The sequence below is a fragment of the Mauremys reevesii genome, linkage group 6 (genome assembly GCF_016161935.1).
Source record: "Mauremys reevesii isolate NIE-2019 linkage group 6, ASM1616193v1, whole genome shotgun sequence".
Lineage (NCBI taxonomy): Eukaryota > Metazoa > Chordata > Testudines > Geoemydidae > Mauremys > Mauremys reevesii.
The window spans coordinates 73,623,929-73,646,973 of NC_052628.1; the positions used below are offsets into that span (position 1 = coordinate 73,623,929).

The 23,045-nt window shown below is 40.7% G+C and overlaps 1 protein-coding gene across 24 annotated transcripts in view; it reads left to right on the forward strand.

Annotated features, from left to right (window-relative positions):
• Positions 1–23,045, forward strand: part of CSNK1G3 (casein kinase 1 gamma 3) — a 158,982-nt gene that overhangs the window by 4,814 nt on the left and 131,123 nt on the right. For 17 of the 24 annotated variants that reach the window (XR_005600224.1, XR_005600223.1, XR_005600225.1 and 14 more), the window contains exons 2-3: positions 11,752–11,827; positions 22,115–22,544. Coding sequence is in view for 19 of the 24 variants with exons in the window: in XM_039543712.1 (XP_039399646.1) it covers positions 22,367–22,544 (178 nt within the window). In the remaining 5 variants the exon portion in view is untranslated. Of the gene's footprint in view, positions 1–4,951; positions 4,973–11,751; positions 11,828–22,114; positions 22,545–23,045 lie in introns of those variants that run through there. The other 7 variants (XM_039543722.1, XM_039543728.1, XM_039543721.1 and 4 more) reach the window with 3 other exon arrangements.

Below are 23,045 nucleotides of genomic sequence, written 5' to 3' on the forward strand. Positions count from 1 at the left end.
AAAATTCACATACTGAGTATGTTGTAGTTAGATTCATTTGACAAAGCTGCTTTTTTTTTCATGTGCCAGTGACTGCCTCTCCTACTGTTTGCCTATTAACCTTTGTCCACCAGTTCTACTTCTAGCATTCTAAGCAGGGGCGGCTCTAGGCACCAGCAAAGCAAGCTGTTGCCTAGGGCGGCCAAATCTAGGGGGCGGCAGGCTGGGCCGGTGGACCTGCCGCAGTCATGCCTGCGGGAGGTCCACCGGAGCCGCGGACGACCGGACCTGCCGCAGGCATGACTGCGGAGGGGGCGCTCGTCCCGCGGCTCGGCTGGACCTCCCGCAGGCATGACTGCGGCAGCTCAAGCGGAGCCGCTGGACCCGCGAACCGTCCGCAGCCGTGCCCGCGGGAGGTTCGCTGTTCCCGCGGCTCCGGTGGAGCTCCCGCAGTCATGCCTGCGGCAGGTCCGCTTGTCCCGGGGCTCCGGTGGACCTGCCGCGGGAGCTCAACCGGAGCCGCGGGAAGAGGGGACCCGCCGCGGGACCGAGGAAGGGCGGCGCAGCACACCGCGCTGCCTGGGGCAGCCTAATTTCTAGAGCCGCCCCTGATTCTAAGCCTTTCAGTTTTATACAGATGCTGTATGTCACAGATTTCAACTTGTTGAGCCTCAAACCAAAGTAAATTGGGAGTGATAGAGGGGGTTCCACATTTGGGGAAAAAGGAGGAAATTTAATCAGAAGCTGGAGGTGATTGATGGCAATTTACATCTCTCAGGTTGTCTGTAGGCTCAGGAAGACAACTGTGAAACAGTTTTCATGTGCTTCATATTTGGAAGACTGCAAGGGTTAGAATAATGTTTTAAATGAAAGCTTAGAATCTGCTTCACAGCTTCAGGAACAGGCAGATTCTGTTGTAAATTTTGTAGCTTTGCAGTTGGAATGCACTGGGGCCTGGGTATAAGGCACTTGTTTCCTGGTCTTTTAGGTTAATAAATATCACTTCATAAAATCAAAACATTATGTATGAAAAAGTTCTTAAGTAACTTGGTGTTTTTTAAGCTGTTAGTAAAAATTTTCCTTTGAGGTCTGTGCAGTGAACTTGTGGTAATGAAGGTAGCTTGACTTTACAGTGGAAGGATACGAAGGATTTTTTTTTATACCAATAGCTTTTTAAATAATTTTATAAAACCCTTAAAAATGACAAATAGAACATGTGATGGGGTACTCGTTTGGTGACCTGAATAACTGAATCATGGTGCTGTCACACATGAAGAAGCCGACAAGCTGAAATGATGATAAAACTTTTTTCATCCCATGCCATTCTTGATTTTCATGTATATTGAGGGTATCCACATCAGATCTCACCAAATCTGAGAAATTGCTGAACCTGTATGATAGTGTATTTTGTGCCTTTGACTGCCTCGCCTGTGCACTGACCACTAAACATTCTTATTTGTCACTAATATTCTAAATAGCTTTCAAACAGGTGTACGTTTTTGGTTTTAATGATCTGATGCTAAAAGGCCTTTTCCTTTCCCTTCAAATGTAAGATTTCCTCATTCAACTACTCTGGTTTTAAGTTCTGGAAATATTCTATCCTGGGGCCTTTGGCAGTTCTGAGGTCTGATAGCTGATGATATGGCTAGAAACTCATGTATCACAGTGGAGAGTAAGGATCCCGAACGCTAATTATATTTAGTATTTGTTTCCAGACTTGATAGGTTAAGATCTGTCTGTCTATGGCTTTTGATAATAAATAGTACTTGTAAATCCAAATTGTATAGTATAACAATAAATAATACTAATAAACATAAAATAATTCATAAACAGATGAGGTAAAAACAATGTAGGGTAAACATTGTCTGTCTTCCTAAGCTTTTTTTGTAAGTTTTAACTTACACAAATATCTTAGCTATCATTGTTAAAATGTAACTTGTGATACCCTTTTGGAACTTAAAAAACTTTCAGCCTCTACTTCGGAGCTGTTAGGTTGCATTTGAGTTTTTTGTTCGTCAAAAAAAGGGGATGTAATATGTGACAAAGTTTAATTTTTGTTTGTTTAATCTCAAACATACAGGAAATGTGCAAAGTTGTAACTGGTTTTCGAAGCTCAAACTTGTGTTCTGTTTTTCCTTAAAATCAGTGGACATTCTGGGTGAAATCCTGAATCCTATTGAAGCCAGTGGCAAAATTCCCTTTGTTTTCAGTGGGATCAGGATTTTGTCCTTTGTGTTTACATTGGCAGTGTTAGTAATAATAATTAAAAAAGGTTTAGTTCATATTTACTATTGTAGTTCAGTTTAATATAAGTTCTTAACACTTAAGGGAGAGAACACGAGAACTCTTTTAGGCACTGATTCAGCAAAGAACTTGTGTGCTTGTCTTGGGGCCTGATTGAAAACCTACTGAAGTCAGTGGAAAGATTTCAATTGATTTCAACAGTAGAGGACCATCAGTAATAGCTGGGTTCTTTTGAAATGGAATGTTCAGAAGGTTCTCATATATCGAGTGACTAATTGGCTAAAATAAAGCAGGTTTCTGGTTTGCTTATTTGGTGCCAGTGATTCCTTTTACATTTTACTGTTTTACTAAAGTTAATTAGGTTTATTTTCCATAATCTTTTAATATAAAGAAGTTTAAATGTAGGAGTTACTGCAAAGTGTGACATTCTGATGCAAATAGGTTATAATAAAGAAATGTTTTATAAGTGAGTATTGCAAGGTCTCGGGTCACAGCTGCAAGAGTGGAAGTCTGATAGCAATTGGGATGTTCAGCAAAGGAGTTGGTGCTGTTGGTAGTATGTACATAATTAAAATAGGTAAGCTATGATTGAAGACGCATCTTGGAGATTTTTATAACGTCAAGATCCATTTGATTTTCATGCTGCTTGTTTGACATAATCAGAAACTGATAATTATAGTTCACTTGAAGTTCACTTTGTCAGCTTTTTTCCTGTAATGTTGTGTCTCAGTCACATTTTTTTGTGCTGGTCCTTTCATTGTAGGCACAGCAGCAATGCCTATAGTTAAGATCGCCTAACAGTTTCCATTGTCAGTGCCTGTTTTCAGTTGCTTTGTCTGTTTGGACTTAAACTTTCCATGCCAGGTGTTTTTGGAATTTCAGCAAAATCAAATTGAGCTATCTCTGAGAGTGAGGTTAGGGAAAAGTACATGGTTCTTCCAATGTTTTAAAAAAATCTCTCATCTGTTTTATTGATAAGTTCTAGCACCTCCCTGTTTTGAAGCAGGGACTGGAAACTTGACATGGAAAGGCCTAAGTTTAGGAGGTGCCTTTTACTGTTTCATGAAAATCCACTCACATTTGGATGAGTTTTAAGAATATTGCTACTTGTACATGCTTAGTAGAGGCTTGTTAGAGTTTGGCAGCTAAATTCTCTAAAGATCCAATATACATTGAGCATGCCCCAATCCAGGGTTCTAGAGCTGAGCAATACGTTTTCTGCAACTGCTTCCAGGGTGTTGACATAGCTTACAGGAAAGCAGCACAGACCCCGGTGCAGCTCCTGTTCCGGCTGCCTTGAGCTGGCAGCAGGGGCTCACAGCTTTGTTTGCGAATCTCAGCATCTTCACTTTCTGGCTATAAGTGAGTACCCTGTGTGCGGGGGTGGAGGGGTATGCAATACAGGCACAGTACAGTATTTGCATTTTTTCTGTTCCGCTGCTGCCTGATTGGTTACTTCCAGTTTCACATGGTGTCTGGTTCACTGGTCAGTTTGTAACTCTGGTTCTCATATCTTTAAGGTTCTACTGTAGAACCCAGAGTTTGAGTCCCAGTATTCCTCTGTTGACAGCAAGTAGCAGTAAAACACACTGGCTAGCTGTCTCATCTCCTAAAGGCTGGTCCTCATAGAGCAGGGGTGGGCAAACTTTTTGGCCCAAGGGCCACATCAGGGTTGCGCAACTGTATGGAGGGCCAGGTAGGGAAGACTGTGCCTCCCCAAACAGCCTGGCCCCTGCCCCCTCCCACTTCCCACCCCTGTCTGCCCCCCTCACAACCCCCAACCCATCCAACCCCCCCTGCTCCTTGTCCCCTGACTGCCCCCTCCCGGGACCCCCGCCCCCTATTCAACCCCCCTGCTCCCTGTCCCCTGACTGCCCCAACCCTTATCCACACCCCTGCCACCTGACATCCCCCCCCGGGACTCCCACGCCCTATCCAAGTGCCCTCTGCTCGTTGTCCCTTGACCACCCCCTTATCTGACCACCCCCTGCTCCCTGTCCCCTGACTGCCCTCCCGACCCCTATCCACATCCCCGCTCCCTGACAGCCCCCCCCAGGACTTCCACTCCCAACCCTTCCTGTTCCCCATCCCCTGACCACCCCCACAGAACCTCTGTCCCATCCAACTGTCCCCCAGGACTCTCTGCTCCCTTACCCAACCCCCCTGCCCCCTTATCAGCATCAAGAGCTCGCAGCCGCGACACCTGGCCAGAGCCAGCTGTGCTCCCCACGCTGCCCAGCGGGAGCAGTGGGCTAAAGCGCGGCCCGCATGGCTACGGGGGAGGGGAGACAGCAGGGGAGGGGCCAGGGACTAGGCTCCCTGGCCGGGAGCTCAGGGGCTGGGCAGGATGGTCCTGCAGGCCGTAGTTTGCCCATGTCTGTCATAGACCATAATCCCCTTCAACTGTTCTGTTAGCTTAACTGGTAGAGGTCTGTCAAGGTACCATCACTGCTGATGATCCATGTGAGGGGCCAGTATAAATTCATTGATGGGAATTTTTTCAGATTGCTTCCCAAAAATGTAGGAATTACTGAAAAACAGAATGCCAGACACTTTTTGCAGATACAGACTAACACGGCTGCTACTCTGAAACCAACATTTAAGGTTTCCCAGGCAACTTCTAAGTTTCGGTCTTCTTGTTCATATGCATGATGATAAGATCTTTGATTACATGATGACGTGCTGTTTTTTCCCCACAGGATCCACCCAGCTCATTCAGTACCTAGGATGGCCGGTGCTCACTGAATGGGTAGAAATATATTATTTTGTCATCACAATTAAGTGTGTGGCCCCATGTCGTATTTACCTCAGACCACCCAAACCCTATGTGAAACACAGAATTATTAATTCCCTTTGGATGCTCATCATAGTATCAGAATTTCAAACAGTAATGATTTTCTATTCCTAACATACTCGTGAAGAAAGTACTGTAGAAGCTGGTATTATTCCCATTTTATACTTCCTAACATGAGTGTTTGATTTTTGCACGTTTGGGTTTTTTAGCATAGTTTTTTATTGTGATGATTTAGACACTTTAATTTGCTTTGCTGTGTAATGAATTAAACACTGGTAGTACAGTGACCATTGTAGAAAAATGGAGCATGCATTATGTAGTATTAGCTAACTCAGCATTAACTTTCACTCAGCATTGGACATTATAACGTGTTTGGGAGAGAGGTGCCTTTTCTGACTTTGGAGAAAATGATTGGCTTTGGTGTATTGGGATCCTAGTTTTTATGTTGCTTCTGATATTTCAGATATAGGGCTGTGTAGAGCAAAAGGGTGGGGGTGGGGGGTTGGAACTGGAGCTGGCCTTTAATGTTGTTTTAACTTTGACCTGTGCTGCAACAATTACATTGTCTGCTCTGAATCACTGATGATCAGAAAATACTATATAAAAATGACAAAATTAGGCATGACAAATTGGGATACTAACGTTTGGTTTAGATAGATCTCTGAACATCTAAATTTTAACTTTAGACCTTTACATAAGAAAGTTACAATGATTTAACTAAAAATGAGTTTTTTAAACTAATGCAAAAGTCTGTGTGCACATCTATTTTGGCTTTAAACCAGCTCAGTTTAAATTGATTAGGAATTGGTTTAAGCTAAACTAAAATAACAATGTCCACAAAGGGGTTTGCACAAGTTTAACTAAATCAGTAAAATCACTCCTTTAGTTAAACATTTGCAACTTCTCTTGACAGACCTCACCGTGTTTAAATAAACTGTCTTTTATTATATAGTTTACTGACAATTTTTTTCTGCACAAAGGGCTGCGTAGGATAGATTAAATATGTGTATGTTATCTCTGAAAATTTGAACTAATTATATATTTAGAAAACGCTATGCTTGGCAATTAAATGTTGGAGGAGTTTAAACATAATTTTGGATTAAATTATGTAAATTTATGTGGTTTGGCAGATGAAATCGTCTGTGCCTTGGAAGTGTGTAATTTAAAAAAAAAAAAAGGCTTAATCCTGCAGTACTTATTCAGGTGAATAACTTTCTCATGCAAGTGGACCAGTGGATTTCAATGGGGCTGCTCCAGTGAATAAAGTTGTTTTTTTATCCGTAAGTGTTTGTAGAATCTGACCCAAAGTGTGCACTTGTAGGTTTTTTGTACAAACTACAGGAAATTATTCTTAGTTCAGGGACGTGACATAAGAATATAGAGTCTATGTTGCATGTAGATGTAGTAGGATGAGTTAAGGTGACTAGCCTTGATTTTAGAACTCCTTTCTGGTAGTTTGGTCTCATCACAAAAGTTGTTAGAAAGCAGTACCTGCTTACATAATTAAGCATCTCCGTTCTAAATTCTGTTTTCAGTTAATTTTTAATTCTGAAGCTTTCCTCTATTGTGTTGTAATTTCTCAGAGTTGGTCTGTGACTGCACGGAAATTCTCACGTTAAGCTTGAGCAGAAATGCTTCATAGATCTTTCAATTAGGATAGCAAGGGCCAAATACTTTCCTTTATAATAAACAATCTGATCATGTGATTTTGAACAGCTCTACAGTCTGGATTAGAAAGTTTAAATTTGGCATTGATGCTGTCATTGACAAGTCTGTTTTCATATGGAAATTTGGTTTGATTTCGCAGGCATATGGTGAAAATGGCTGTTAGGTTGTGAAAGGGATTTTCTCAGTAAGCTCCTAATGATCTGAGAGGAAGTGGTGCACTTGTATGCATAGCTGAGGTAGATGCATATTTTAAAAGTGCACTGAAGTGCGCATTACGTGAAATAAGGCCTGTTCAGGAGGCGCTTAATTCCACATGCACCTGGGAAGGTGCTGAGGGAAGGCTCCTGGAAGTCTGTAGAAGAGAAATGTTGAAACGTGTTTACACAGGACAAATTAAAATTTATTGTGTGAAACTAGTTTCAATTTCATTAACTTCTCCAATTCTCATATTACTAGATTCTGTAAAGTTATAGGAAACTTATGTATTATAGTACTATGAGGAATAGTAGTATGTTATGTAATTAAACTATATGGTAATGCTTATGCCCAAGAGAGCAGTTAAGATTACATGTTTTGTTTTAATTTAATCACTTTCTGATTCTGCAATGTTTTGTTTTTCAGTCTTAATGTTTTTAATAGTATTTTATTCAAGTTTAAACTGAAAGTGCATTAGCAAGGATAAAAGAAAGATCAAGTAACCTTTATGCTAAAGGTGATTAGTATTCTCTGATATTTCTTCAAATCTGCAAAAGTTATTCACTAAAAGTGTTCTCTGTTATTGGATCCATGCTCTTGTGCAAAATCAAAGTTCTAACGCTGCAGTAGCAACTGTCTAAAGCTATGTATGGACTAAAAATGTTGGTTGCCTAAATTGTGTTGGCAAACATGTTTTTTAAACACTAGTGTAGACATTTAAAAAATGTTACTAGTTACGGTCAGCCCTAGGCTTCACCTAGCTAATTTTTTTTAGACATCTATTTTTCTGGTCTAGACATGGCCTAAAGATGTTGGTCTGGGTGGGCTATTGTGTTATTCCCTGTAATACACCTGTACCCCGATATAACGTGAGCCGATATAACACAATTCGGATATAACACGGTAAAGCAGCGCTCCAGGAGGCGGGGCTGCGCACTCCAGTGGATCAAAGCAAGTTCGATATAACACGGTTTCACCTATAACACAATAAGATTTTTTGGCTCCTGTGGATAGTGTTATATTGGGGTAGAGGTGTATAATGTAAGCTTCTCTTGGTGGTTCAACCACCAGCTTTTCTGACAACAGTTAGACCCCCAATCCTGAAATTGACTGCAGGACTGGAGCTTTGTTCTTGCATGGACCCCATTGACTTCATTGAGGATCCACAAGAGGATAGAAATCTGCCATTCTTGTTTTTGTATAGAAACTCCCCAGGGTTGTAAAACTGGCTAATGTTGCTAGAAGCTTAGTATTGTTTTTGCTAGAAAAGAGCATCTTGGATGGATGGAAGAGTATTTCTTTTTCCTTGTTGGTGATGTAGAACATCGGACATTTGTGGTCATTGGCACTCCATGCAATTGTATAAAGATTGTATACAACACCAGAGCACTGAATGGGAGCTATGAAATATTGTGTGATTATGTAATTGAAGACTATTGCATCATAACCTTACCTCTGCTCTCCCGTGATTCTTATTGCTCATTGTCTGTTTTGCCGTATTGCTTATTTGTTTTTCGTTTTCAATACTATATATACTAGACACACACACATATATGGGTAAAAAGATGAGAAGGTTAAAAAAAATCTTAACTCTTGCAGCACTCTATGAAAATATTACCTTCATGATAGTTCTATAGACCGCCTACATACTCATCTACCATACAATGACATGTATGCAAGCAAGTGGGGTGGTGTACCAAGGAGGAGTAATAACAGTGCAGATGCTCATAATTTCCCCAATTGTGTGTCATGGACATGCATTTAAATCAGTCTGTGCTGAATGTTCCTTTCACTGTGTTTTGTTTGGGTTATTCATCATGTACAGTAACTGAGAGTGATCTCTTTTGATTTGCAGAAATTTAAGAACACTTTTAAATGGTGGTCTGCTTATAGGTCACCATATTCTTGGGTGATTTATATCCGTGTTTATTGACAAAAATAATGTCATTTGTAGTGGGTATAATACTTCAGCTTAGTGTAGTTTTGCTCTGAAGTGACAATAGATCTGTTTAGTAAGGTCACTTTTGCGATTTAGGTATTGTCGTATATAATTTTTATAACTAGAATATGAAGTTTTCACTGTCTTTTTAATCCTTATCCTTCACGGCTTATAGAGCTATGGGAAACGGCAGGATTCTGCTTTCAATAGTGTATCTATAAATGAATTTTTACTAAGTTTGATTTGCAGGGACCTCTGCCCTCTCACCTGTACAACCCCATTAAATCAGTTGGGTTGCACAAGGTATAAGAGAGGGTAGAATTTATCTAGTAGAATCTGTTACTTGTGGTGATGCAGAAATAGCACAGCTGGAATTTCAACTTTCAGATTGAATTTTCAGAACTATCTGCCAGAGGAAAACATCTTTTTACCTGTTAACTAAGCAAATTTGATTTGGAAGTCATCAAGACCAAGAAAAGAGGCTGAAGTGCAGTTTTCACAGATACACCTTAATTTTGGCATTTTCAGACTTTTGAGTGTTTGTCTTTTCACCCGTAATCTTTTATTATAGTTTCTTAAGTTAAAATTGAACTGCAAAAAATCCATCATGTGGTTTTGGCTCCATCTTCGGCCTTTGACAGTGTTCAGACATTTAGATCCACAGCAAAGACTCGTGTCACTTGAGCTAATTTAGTAACTGGCAGCACTGTAAAGCTGTTATCCTCTATGTGGGCCAGTTACTAGAGGCGGACAAAACACACTTTGCCGTGGGTTTCACGCTATTTCCTGACAGCAAAGTAATGTAGAGATTGAAGACTCCTGGATTCAAGCCTAGGTCCTGTGGCATTGTGCTTTAGTGGTTATAGGCCCTTATACTTCTGTGCTTTTAGTGTGTCAATGTCCTCCCTCTGCTTTTGCCCCTCTTGCACTTCTGTTATTAATCAGACCCTCCGATCAGCTCCTTTTCCCCCTGCTGCCTCATCAGGCTTCTGTCCCACTCCTCCTCTGTTCCTCCCTCTGGCTCTTGCAACCTCATTTTACCTTCTTCCCTGTAACCCTTCCTCACATACATAATACATAACTAGAGAATATCCTTATATTGCAGCATGGAATCCAGTGTTCTAGAGGCACATGGTTTCCTAATCTATACCCATATTCATGTAAATTAAGGTTTACACGAATATGGGTATAGAATTTTTTTCTCGGATGCATTTTATGGATTTGTATGGGAATTTTTTGTGTATGAAAATATTTTAAAACTGTTTTGAGAGAGACTGATTCAGAAATGGAAAGAAATAGACCATTCATAGAAAGACATGTAAATAGGCTTGTATATCACCACTTTACAATGGCGTCACTGCACAAAGGGAGGTTTTCTGACAATTGGAGATACTGCATTCTCTGTGTTTCTATGATGGCTTTCAGTAGGGTCTAAAACTATATTTTAATGAAAATTGTGATTGACTATGTGTTATAATACCTTTTTGCTTTTGTTTAAAGGACTGTATTGTAATAACTAAGTATAGCTGCGTCTCAGAGTGTTTTACTGTGTACTTAACTGATATGGTCCATTAGCAACATGCCCTTAAAACATTGATACTTAATTGAGACCTGCCATGGGGCAGCAATGGAAGTTCATTTTCCTCCATGAACTGGCTGTGATAGACACTGAAGTGGCCCTCATACTGCTTCTTGATGATGATGTTAAATCCATAAAACATATTTTAGGAAGGGCATTAATGCAAGTTTTCTTAAGTTTAATTATGTTTAAACTTTAAAAATGATTTTGTGTATTACATGTAGTTCTGTTGCCGGAGATCAGTAACTTAACCCTAACATGGCTAAAACTGAATTCCTGATTCTTCTCTCTCCTTTCCTGTTCTTTGTCACTTTGAATACATCATTGCACTTACCATCAACTTAGGCCTGCTACTGGGGCATCATATTTGTCTCCTCTCTTACTGTCTTCCCTGCCCTATGCCTAATCTTCCAGGCAGTGTTGGAACTTGCTGTTTCTCCCTTTACAACACTTGAGAACATAGGAACATTATCTTTCTGGAAAATAGCTAGAACTTTTCTTACAGGCCATTGTCATCTCCCTTCTTGATTACTGGCCTCCCTGATGCCCATTTCACCTCCCTACCTCAAGTCAATACAAATTGTAGCTGTTAAGATCCATCTTTTTTGTGCAGTATTCTGACTATAACCCCGCTATTGGAATCTCTCCTGGCTTCTCTCATTGGAACCAGACTTAAACTTTGTTGTGTTTATATACAGGGCCCCCTCATTACTCAACTCTTTGTCTTGTATAATATCAGTGCCCTGCCCTTTCCACTTCATCAGTGATGCCTTTTTTTTTTTTTTTGCCTTCATACTGCTCCCTAATTACAGAATGCTTTTCCTGAGCTGGTGGACAAAGCAATTGCCTCTCATTTAAATCCCTCTCTTCTTTCATGATTTCTACAAGAAACAAATTAATCAAAGTTATCTGTTTTTATTTGGTTGAGCTGCTTGTTTGTGTAGAGGGAGAGTAAAAAACCTAATGGGAAATTGCTGTGGTGGCAGAAGAGTGGGATGAATTGTGTAGCAAATCCAGCAAAACAAACAAAGTAGCAAATGTAATTTATAAGACACTTCCATACTTTCGTAATCATCTTGCTTGTATGAATTATCCCTTTACCCTCTCTTAATCTGTCATTTTAGTTGGTACGCTTAGTTTGGTGAAGGGTATGACTTCCTTTATATTTAGAAGGCTTCTGGTATATATAGGACACATTCACACTTACAATATTAATAGAAGCCTGCTTTCTACTTTGACTTAGAAAAACAACAGTACTAAATCTTTAATTTATATAAAATCTGAGTAAAACATCAGAAATGTTTACATGCATGAATGAGTGCCAGTATTACATATGTATTTCTTTACTTTTAGCATGCTGTTTACATCTAAAACGTGAACATTATGGTGAAGAAAAGGCATTGCCATGAACAGTGTACCGCTTTCTTGGGTAAGTGTGATTTGTGAATTCTAATACCACATTATGTATGTGAGGGAGACATGATCCACAATTTGTTATAGAGGGGGTTCTTGGCAAAAAACACCCCAAATATTCTGTTTACTTCAGATTAGATGGAAATTGTATAGTATAGCAAAGTGGAACATTACACTCAAGACCAGAGATAAGAGGGGTGGGTGTCTTCCTTTCTGACAGTAATACTAACATTGTTAAATATTAAAAGAACTTCCTGTGTCTCTGCAGTAGGTATCCAGTAACATCTGTTGAGTCAACAAACGAAAAGTGACAAGCCCATAAATTGCCACATAATTGAGAATTTTTTGAAAACTAAAACTTGTAGTTGCTTATCATAGAATTCAAGATCAGAAGGGACCATTATGATCATCTAGTCTGACCTCCTGCTAGATGCAGGCCACATAAGCCGATCCACCCACTCCCTTAGCAAGCGACCCCTGCCCCATGCTTCGGAGGAAGGCGAAAAACCTCCAGGGCCACTGCCAATCTTCCCTGGAGGAAAATTCCTTCCCAACCCCAAATATGGCGGTCAGCTGAACCCCGAGCATGCGGGCAAGACTCTCCAGCCATACCCTCTGGAAAAAGGTTATATCATATCATTGACCCATTGTACTATTTACCAGTGTGGCACTTAATTGACCTATTGACTAAGCCCGTTATCCTATCATACCATCTCCTCCATACACTTATCTAGCTTAAGTCTAATTTCAAGCCTGAATTTCCTGACTGACAATTTATATCCGTTTGTCCTCGTGTCCACATTAGCACTGAGCTGAAATAATTCCTCTCCTTCCCTGGTATTTATCCCTCTGATATATTTAAAGAGTGCAATCATATCTCCTCTTATCCTTCTTTTGGTTAAGGAAAACAAACCGAGCTCCTCAAGTCTCCTTTCATACGACAGGCCTTCCATTCCTCGGATCATTCTAGTGGCCCTTCTTTGTACCTGTTCCAGTTTGAATTCATCCTTCTTAAACATGGGAGACCAAAACTGCACACAATACTCCAAATGAGGTCTCACCAACGCCTTATATAACGGGACTAGCACCTCCTTATCCCTACTAGAAATACCTCGCCTAATGCATCCCAAGACCGCATTAGCTTTTTTAGTGGCCACATCACATTGCCTACTCATAGTCATCCTACAATCAACCAGGACTCCTAGGTCCTTCTCCTCCTCCGTTACTTCCAACTGGTGCGTCCCCAGCTTATAACTAAAATTCTTGTTAGTCATCCCTAAATGCATAACCTTACACTTCTCACTATTGAATTTCATCCTGTTACTAATACTCCAGTTTACAAGGTCATCCAAATCTCCCTGGAGGATATCCCGATCCTTTTCCGAATTGGCAATACCTCCCAACTTGGTGTCATCCGCAAACTTTATCAGCCCACTCCTACTCTTGGTTCCCAGGTCAGCAATAAATAGATTAAATAAAATCGGACCCAAAACCGAACCTTGAGGAACTCCACTGGTAACCCCCCTCCAACCTGACAGTTCCCCCTTCAATACTACCCTCTGAAGTCTCCCCTTTAACCAGCTCCTTATCCACCTCTGGATTTTCATTTCGATACCCATCTTTTCCAATTTAACCAGTAATTCTTCATGCGGTACCGTATCAAACGCCTTACTGAAATCCAGATATATTAGATCCACTGCATTTCCCTTGTCTAAAAAATCTGTTACTTTCTCAAAGAAGGAGATCAGGTTGGTTTGGCACGATCTACCTTTCATAAATCCATGCTGTAATCTATCCCAGTTGCCATCGGCCTCATGCTCCGGAACCACTCTCTCTTTTAAGATTTTTTCCATGACTTTGCATGCTACAGATGCTAAACTAACAGGCCTGTAGTTACCCGGGTCACTTTTTTTCCCCTTCTTGAATATAGGAACTACATTAGCTAATCTCCAGTCAAACGGTACAACCCCCGAATTTAGAGACTTATTAAAAATTATCGCTAACGGGCTAGCAATATCACTCGCCAATTCCCTTAATATTCTAGGATGAAGATTATCCAGGCCCCCTGATTTACTTCCGTTAAGTTGTTCAAGTTTGGCTTCTACCTCAGATACCGTAATGTCTACCCCCATATCTTCATTCCCATCGGTCCCTCTATCACTATTCCTTAGCCCTTCATTAGCCTCATTAAAGACCGAGGCAAAATATTCGTTCAGATATTGTGCCATTCCAAGATTATCCCTAATCTCCACTCTGTTTAAAGTTTTAAGCGGTCCCACTTCTTCTTTCTTGGTTTTCTTTCTATTTATATGGCTAAAAAACCGTTTGCTATTGGTTTTAATCCCCTTCGCTAGGTCCATCTCCACCCGTCGCTTTGCCTTTCTCACTGCTTCCCTACACCCTCTGACCTCAATAAGGTAGGTTTCCTTGCTGATCCCTCCCATTTTCCACTCCTGGTACGCTTTCTGTTTTTTCTTAATGACCCCTCTAAGACGCTTGCTCATCCAGCTCGGTCTAAAACTGCTACCTACGAGCCGTTTCCCCCTTCTCGGGATACATGCCTCTGACAACTCCTGCAACTTCAACCTGAAGTAACCCCAGGCGTCATCTGCCTTTAGATCCCTAAATATGTTAGTCCAGTCCACTTCCCTAACTAGTCGCCTTAATTTAGTAAAGTTAGCCCTTTTGAAATCGTAAACCCTAGTCTCAGATGCACTATTGATTATCCTCCCATTTATTTTGAAACGAATTAGCTCATGATCACTCGAGCCAAGGTTGTCCCCTACAACAATTTCCTCAACAAGGTCCTCGTTACTCACCAAAATCAAATCTAAAATGGCATCCCCCCTCGTTGGTTCAGCAACCACTTGATGAAGGAATTCATTAGCTATCACGTCTAGGAAAAGCTGAGCCCTATTATTATTACTAGCATTTGTTTCCCAATCTATATCCGGGAAGTTAAAGTCCCCCATGATCAAGCAGTTCCTATTAGTATTTACCTCCTTAAAAACATTAAAGAGCTCTCTATCTGTCTCCAAGCTAGATCCCGGCGGTCTATAGCACATCTTTGATTTATTGCTATACATTCCATTGAAATACTTCTAAAGGGTATTTCAATGGAAGTGCGTGTCCTATATATACACTAGATCACCAGAATAATTTATTTTAATGTTATATTTTAGAAAAATATTTAATAATCATTTTGCTCACTAAATATCCTATAGGTTTAAACATGTGATTCTTACAATTCTGTGAATGGTGGCAGCATTAACCAAAAAATTAGTGCGTTATATGCTATCTAACTGCTGATCAGATTGTGAAAGCGCATCCAAATTTTCACCAATATATAGCTCAGTGGTTTGAGTATTGGCCTGCTAAACCCAGGGTTGTGAGTTCAATCCTTGGGGGGGCCATTTAGGGATTTGGGGATTGGTCCTGCTTTGAGCTAGACTAGATGATCTCTTGAGGTCCCTTCCAACCCTAATAATCTATGATTCTCTTATCTTTGAGTATAAAGTTACTTGTCTGTTGCCTTGGGGATTGTGACTGTTGTAAAAATATGTATCTGCTTAGCATGTTGTAGCGTCTCTGTATGTGGTCCCACTTTTGAATCTTCATGTTAATGTTTTTTTTAAGGCTGAAATCTAAAGTGTTCTGATATTGATTCTGGGATCTCCTTTATTTAGACACAACTATTCCAACAAGGGTTGGTTAGAATGGCACTAATGTTGGTAGCTGTAAGCGCACAGTCTTTTTCTAGTCATTCCTTTGAACCCCCTTGGCCTCTCGTGTGTGCTTGTTTCACAAATAAGAATTTTTCTACCAACAAGCAGAAAATGGTGGTAGTCAGAAAAATAATTTAAATTAGCTGTCTCATTTACTTAGAGGAATATTTTCTTGATCTCTGTGACTGAACAAAGTTTGTCTTTGACATTTTTAGAGTAGAATTTCTGACTATCCTGTTTATTCATGTATAAATAATTGACATTTGACACTTTTTAAAAAAGCAAAAATAGTCTTTTCTACTGTTGGGTATTAGACCTATGTTTGTGTTCCTCACAACTTTTTTCCTTTTGCCAGAGAAGTACCAAGATGAGGTTATGCTAGATTAAGGAAATACATTTTAAAATTACTTTGATATATTCAAACAGATCTATTTTGTGTGTGTATGAAGGTTCCATGACTGTCACCCTCCACCCCAAGCCCCACTTTGCCTCCAGCATTTCTAATGGTGTTAAATATATTAAAAAGTTTCTTTAGTGTATAAGGGGAGTCGCACTCAGAGGCTTGCTGTGTGAAAGAGGTCACCAGTACAAAAGTCTGAGAACCCCTGTTCTTACTTCTTGTGGTAGTGGGACAGAACCTGGGCTGTGCTTGACTCTCACAGGTGTTTGTCCAAGCTCCAAATTTGTCTGAAGAAATACTCTGCACTTCTGTACTTCTTTTTAGTTGAATGTTCTCCTCTTGCCCTCCCGCGCAGCCCCCCCCCCCCCCCAAAAAAAAGTAATAGAAGAGAGAAAACGGGAAACCACCTGTACGGCAAGGCAAAGTAGTAAAATCATTGAAGGTAGACACTAAGTCCTTGGGGTTTAAACTCTGGCCTGCCATGCTATCTTGATGGTCTGGGCATCTTGGCTACAGGTGTGATACATCCCGAAGAAGGTTCAGGTGACCACCAAAGATATGCTGTTCAAAGGGATGGAACCCAGTCTGGTAACCGTCCCCTCAGAGGCAGAGAACACTATTTTCCCCCCAGACTCGTTATTCAGACTAACCATCCTGGAGGCAGTGACCACGATACTGTAGAAAGGTGTCAGTCATCCATGTACACCTAATTCCATTTCAGACTCAGTAGCCATGTGACTGTCAGGAGCCATGCTAAGACCAGGATCCTACAGTTGACTTTTTGGAAACTCTCCCCCCTGCCCCCTTTCTGTTGGACTTGGGCAGAGATTTTGGCTAACAAATGGGTACTAGACATTGTTACCCATGTCTACGCCATCCAATTCCTTTCCATACCCCTAAACCCTACTGCCCCTCTTCCCATCCCTTTTTAAGGATCCTTCTCATGAGAGCCTTTTACAAAAAGTAGCCTTGTAGCTCAGTCTTGGAGCAATTGAAGAAGATTCTCAATAGAGGGCAAGGATTTCTTCCATTATTTCCTCTTCCAGAGAAGAAAGGGACACTTTGTCTTCTTCTATATCTGAGGAGACTCAACAAATACACATGCCACCTCAGATTCAGGGATGGTAACACTTGTCTCCATCATTCCATTGCTTCAGGTACAGGACTGGTTTGTGGCTCTTGACTTGCAAGACACGTACTTCACATTGCCATTCACCTGGCCCACAGGAAGTTCCTCAAATTTACAGTGAGGCTGAATTCATCAGTCCAAGGTACTGCCCTTTGGGCTCTCCACAGTATTGTGTCTTTACCAAGGGCCTTACTCTTGTGGCGGAGCACCTGAAGAATCAAGTTATCTTTGCCTACCCATACCTAGACAACTGGCTTATCACAGCTGAATTTTATCAGGAAACTCTGACAAACCTTGGCAATGCCCTATCCCTGCTTGCCCCATTTGAACCTCCTAGTAATCTGAGAAATTCTCTCGTCACAGCACAGTAATTTATAAGACTCAGAATTCACTCTGTCAGCTAGGTCATACTTACCTCAATATAGATTACTCTCGTTTCAGTTGTTAATAAATGGGGTAATTGCTTGCCTGATTATGAGAGTATGGACTTACCTCACATTATTAGGCCATCTGTACATATGTGACACACTGCTTGCCAGGCTTTTCCTGAGATCCCTATGACTTTGTCTCAGGTCAGTCTATTCCCTGGCAAAGCATTATGAGCAAGACAGTTGTGACTTCATCTCACATCCTCAGGGAACTGTCTTGGTCTCTACACCCTAGCAATGTCAACAAAGGAGTACCATTCAAGATCCCTTCATTGTCTGGAATGTTAGTGATGGACATGTCCAAAATGGGATGACCCTTAGAAGACATGAGGCTATACATAAAAGTCTTGGAACTCAGAACCATCAGGCTAGTGTGTGAAGCATTCCTTCTGGTCTTCTGGCAATTGATAGTATAGATACTGACAAATACGTTGGCAATATACCATAAAAGAAACAAAGGGGCACCACCTTCGGTCCTCTCATCCCCCACTCCCTGCACTCCAGAGAGGGAGTCATACTATGGAACTGGTGTTGCCTGCATGACTTAATCCGGATAGCCTTGCACTTCCTGGGAACCAGCAACAATTCAGTGGATTTCCTGAACAGTCGACAATTAGTCGCAAGTGGTTATTGCTGCAGTCCCTCACAAACTCCTATTTCATCAACACAGGAATCCTGGTAATAGATCTGTGTGCCAACAGAAACAATGCAATGTGTCCCAACTTCTGTTCCCAAGTCTGCATGAGTCTGGGATCCTGGTTGGAAGCCTTTCTACTGCAGTAGAAATAAGGGCTGCTGTATGCCTTTTCTCTGATTGTGTTAATCCTCTGGATGACTGCTTGGGCCAGACTCATCCTCATAGCTGCCTACTGTCTGAAAAAGTTCTGGTGCTGAACTTGGTGAACACATTCCCACGGCCCCTAAATCAGGCTCCCAGACCTGTTGTCGCAGAACCAGGGACAAGTGTTGCACCCAGATCCACATCATTACAACTAACTGTTTGGATGCTGGCTGGATGAATACCATGGAAAAGGACTGCTCTTCGCATGTTCAGGACATCCTGGCACAAAGTAGGAACTAGTCCACAAGAAAGACTTACTTTTTTCAAGTGGAAGAGATTTTTCCATATGGAAGACCCAATATGGCCTAGTGCCTGAACAAGTGTTGATAACTAAAATTCTAGATTACTTATTGCAGTTGATCAGACCAGAGCGTCCAGACTGTTTCAGGGCACACCTAGTAGTAATATTGGCATGCTGTCTTCTGGTACAGATGGTCTTGGTCTTCTCTTTTCCAACCATATTGAAATTCCTCAAAGGTCTAATGCATGCCTACCCATTGATAACAGCTTGCATTGGGATCTCAACATTGTCTTTCTGAAGCTAATGGGGTCCCACGTGGAGTTGCTCCCTCCATCATATAACCCTTAAAATAGTCTTTCTAGTGGCTATCACCTCGGCCTGGAAAGCGAACAAGTTTCAGGTACGCACAGTCCAATCCCCATACTCCTTGTACCCCCAAGGACAGGGTGGTTCTGAGATGTGCAAAGTAAATCCCCAACTTGGTGTCTGAATTTCACTTAAACAGGTGAGTTAGTTGATTTTTTCTTTTTCTTCCTTAAGCCTCATTCCAGGCACGAGTTAAAACTGCACATGTAGGATATATCTCATGCCCTATATTACTACACTGACAGGACTAAGTATTTCCTAGTATCCCCATGGCTGATTGTGACTATAGCTGGTTGCTCGAAAGGCCAGGCCACTCACACTGAATTATCCATTTAGACAGTTGGAGATTATCTCACTGTTTTTTCCAGCTGGCAGAGAGGTACCACTCTTATTGATGATCAAAGCTTATTCAACCAGAGTCCAAGCAACCTCCTCAGTCTGTTTCAAAAATCTGCAGGGCCGTGACATGGAGAAATCTGCTCACACTAGTAAAGCACTCGATGTGGCTGCTAGATCTGATGCTAGATTTGGGATAACAGTGCTCAGGTCTCTGATGCAGCTGGTACTCCACATTACTGCCATGCTGAAGAGGACACTGCTTGCCAGTCATCTACAGTGGGACCCACACTGACACATGCTTGAAGAAGAGAATGGTTACTTTCCCTACAGTAACTGTGGTTCTTGGAGAAGGAGATGTAATTAGTGTGGATATTGTAACCCTCCAGACCCATTTTTGGAGTCCTCAGCTAACATTGACTTTGAATTGTGAAGAAACTGAGGGAAGGTTGTGGCCATTCCATGCTTTATGCTTGTGCACGTTAGCGTGAGGAGGCACAGGTGTATGCGTGACCCTGACAGACATGGCTGTGCAAAAGATTGAGCTTCGTGGCGTGAGGCAGTTGCGTGCCCGCAGCGACTAAAATATCTCAAAGAACCACAGTTTACTGTAGGGTAAGTAATCATTCTTTCCTTTGTCTATGACAAGTGCTTGGCACATACTTTGTTTGGGCAGTAGAGTTTACATAGCCTATCTAGTGGGGGTGTTGGATTGAATTTGTTGATTGTGTTTGAGGCATTTCTCCAGTTTCTGTAGTTAGATGTGGTTGAAGCTGGTGATAAACTAATCATGTTCTGTCAGTTCCTCCTTTGCTCCTCCTCCCCCCACCCCCAAATTCTGTTATCTTAGACCTCCCACAGTTGTTCCAGACAACCTATGGCAAAAGACATGAACAGGAATAACCTTGCAGACGATACTTAAATGCTGACCCAAAATGACCTTATGCCAAATCCTTTTGGGCTTTTCTGAATGAAGCAGAGACCCACTCTGAGGGTAGATTTACACTTACCTTCCGGATCGACGCGGTGAGTTCGACTTCTCGGAGTTCGAACTATCGCGTCTGATCTAGACGCGATAGTTCGAACTCCGGAAGCGCTGCGGTCGACTCCAGTACTCCACCACTGCAAACGGCGGTGGCGGAGTCTACGGGGGAGCCGCGGAGTTTGACCCCGCTGCATCTGGACAGGTGAGTAGGTCGAACTAGGGTACTTCGAATTCAGCTACGCTATTCACGTAGCTGAATTTGCGTACCCTAGTTTGACCCCCCCCTTCTTAGTGTAGACCAGGCCTTAGTATCTAATGTTTTAGAAAAGAGGATTGGAAATAGGCCTTTGTTTTATTCCTGGTCCAGAGGATGCCTTTTATACTCTCACAGGTACTCTTGAGAGTTAAGTTATCCGGTATCTTCCCTAAGCTGCCCATGTCTTATGTACTTCTCTCTGAGTTGACATGGTCAGCCCAATTGCTGATTGATTGGTGCTTAAAGCCACCACTTAAGATCATATCAGAAACAACCCTGATTTTGTTGGAGGGCATTCTCCCTTGCACTCTTGTACCATCTAGGCAGGGAGCGGCAATATGACTCTTCCTTTCTGTAGTTGCACTTTGATTTTGTAGCATCATGATAGTTGTCATGTTGATTTAGTGTAACAGAACATAGTGTTACTTTTTGTATATGCCAGAAGCAGATGAAAAATGTGACATCTGTTCTGCTAAAATGGTGTTTGAAAACGAGGTAAGTTAAACAAAGGACAATATTCCAAAACCAATGTGTTTTAGAATGTGATAGTTATAAAGTTTGCTTTAAAAAGAGACATCTTGAGTTTAACTTCCAGGTAATCCTAACATTTAAAATAGAATATATGTCAAAGGATATTGTTAAATAGTCTTGGGACCAGAATTTGACCTTCTCTAAGATTGTTGGAATGTGATGAGTAAATGTCATCTGAACTTTGGGGTTTTTAAATGACTTTTATCAAGTGATTCAAATAGCAAACAATAGCTGCCATTCATGTAGGGACTAAATAAAGTCCTTTTTTGATCCTTCTACTGGACTTATGACAGCAGTACACTAACATTTAATATCCCTTTTGATAAAATTCTTGTTTGAATAGTGCCTAAGCAGTGAAGTGAATTGAACCAAAAAAGTGTGTGGTGACTAAAATATTCCTTAATAATAATAATAATAATAATAATAAAAGATAAAGTTGGTAAGGAAATAAGTTTTATTTTCAAAGTAGCCTATACTAGAAATAATGGAGAACAATATATTAAAAGTACTTGGCACTCTTTTTGTTAAGCTTTACATTAAGCATAAAAAATAAGATGTCTTACCATTCAGAAAAAGGAAAAGAAACAATTGTAGTTTTGAATCTTTTTTTCCTTTTAAATTGAATGAGTTTATCAGCTTCAGAGAATGAGTATATATGGTGTTTGCCTGAAGTGCTATATCAGTTGCTTATAACTTTTGAGAAATAAGTGAATTTCTTCCCCGTTCAAAACTGCGATAACTGATTTTGAGATTTGATGGACATTCTTTAAATTACAGTATCAAGTTTGTACACTAGATAGTTCAGGCTGGATATGTTTTTGCAAAAAGTAATGTATTAACAATCTGTATTAAAATTCTGCTTTCAGATTTTTCTGCACAACTCTCATTGAAATCAGTGGGAGTTGCGTATATGAATCTGAGGACAAAAATTAGTCACTGTGGTAATGTTGTGCAATAAGGGTATATTAAAAAGTTATATTTATTATACTTTAATCATGTGACACTCTAGGAAGATACCTTGTTCCAAATATGTATACTCTGTTTAATTTTCTTTTTCATTTACAGAATCTCTGTAAATCCTGCTGGTAGGATACACACTGAGTATATATTTTGCTTCAAAGACTACCAAGGAAAACTATTTTGCGAATGGGATGAATATGCAGCCATTGACTACTTACCAACTACAATTTAGTGACTGATTAACCAGCTGGAGCACTTAACTAGTGATGTTTCCATTCTCACATTATCCCGTTTGAGTTTGCTTGTCTTAATTTAAAAAAAAAAAAAAAATTCAAAGTGGAGTACCGTAAACTTGATATGGATGGTAAAAAGAAAGACAAGGACAAACCAGATGATAGAATGGCACGGCCTAGTGGGCGTTCAGGTCACAATCCACGTGGCACTGGCTCTTCGAACTCTGGAGTGTTAATGGTTGGACCTAACTTTAGAGTTGGCAAAAAAATTGGATGTGGTAATTTTGGAGAACTACGATTAGGTAAGACTGGTATTCCTTATTCCACTCTATCTAATTCAAGATGTACATGCAAACTAGACATTCACAATATGTTTACCTTCCATATATACTATTTTTCCTATTACTCAGATTTTTTGTGTTGCAGAGATAACATCTCATCACACCTTATGAAATATTTTTTCTTACAGAATTACCTAGGCTTTAATGTGTGTGCGCGCACACGTTCTCTCTCTCTCTTTGTCTACAGTATTACTATGGTGAGCGTGTGAACGCTTTTGTTTCAGACTAAGTTAAATTCGCAACTTTCTGACCCAAGGGAAGAATAAACAGAGATCTACGCTTATGTACAATGGACATCTTGTATATTTAAGCACTTATTAAATGGTTGAGTTGAACATTATAAAGGTTGCAGTGTTTAAAAGTTATTTTATTTGCCTTAGGTACACTGTTGGGTATTAATTTTTAAAATCTAGCTAAGTAAAATAGTTCAGTTTTGTACAGTAGCCTTTGTGTTCTAGGTAT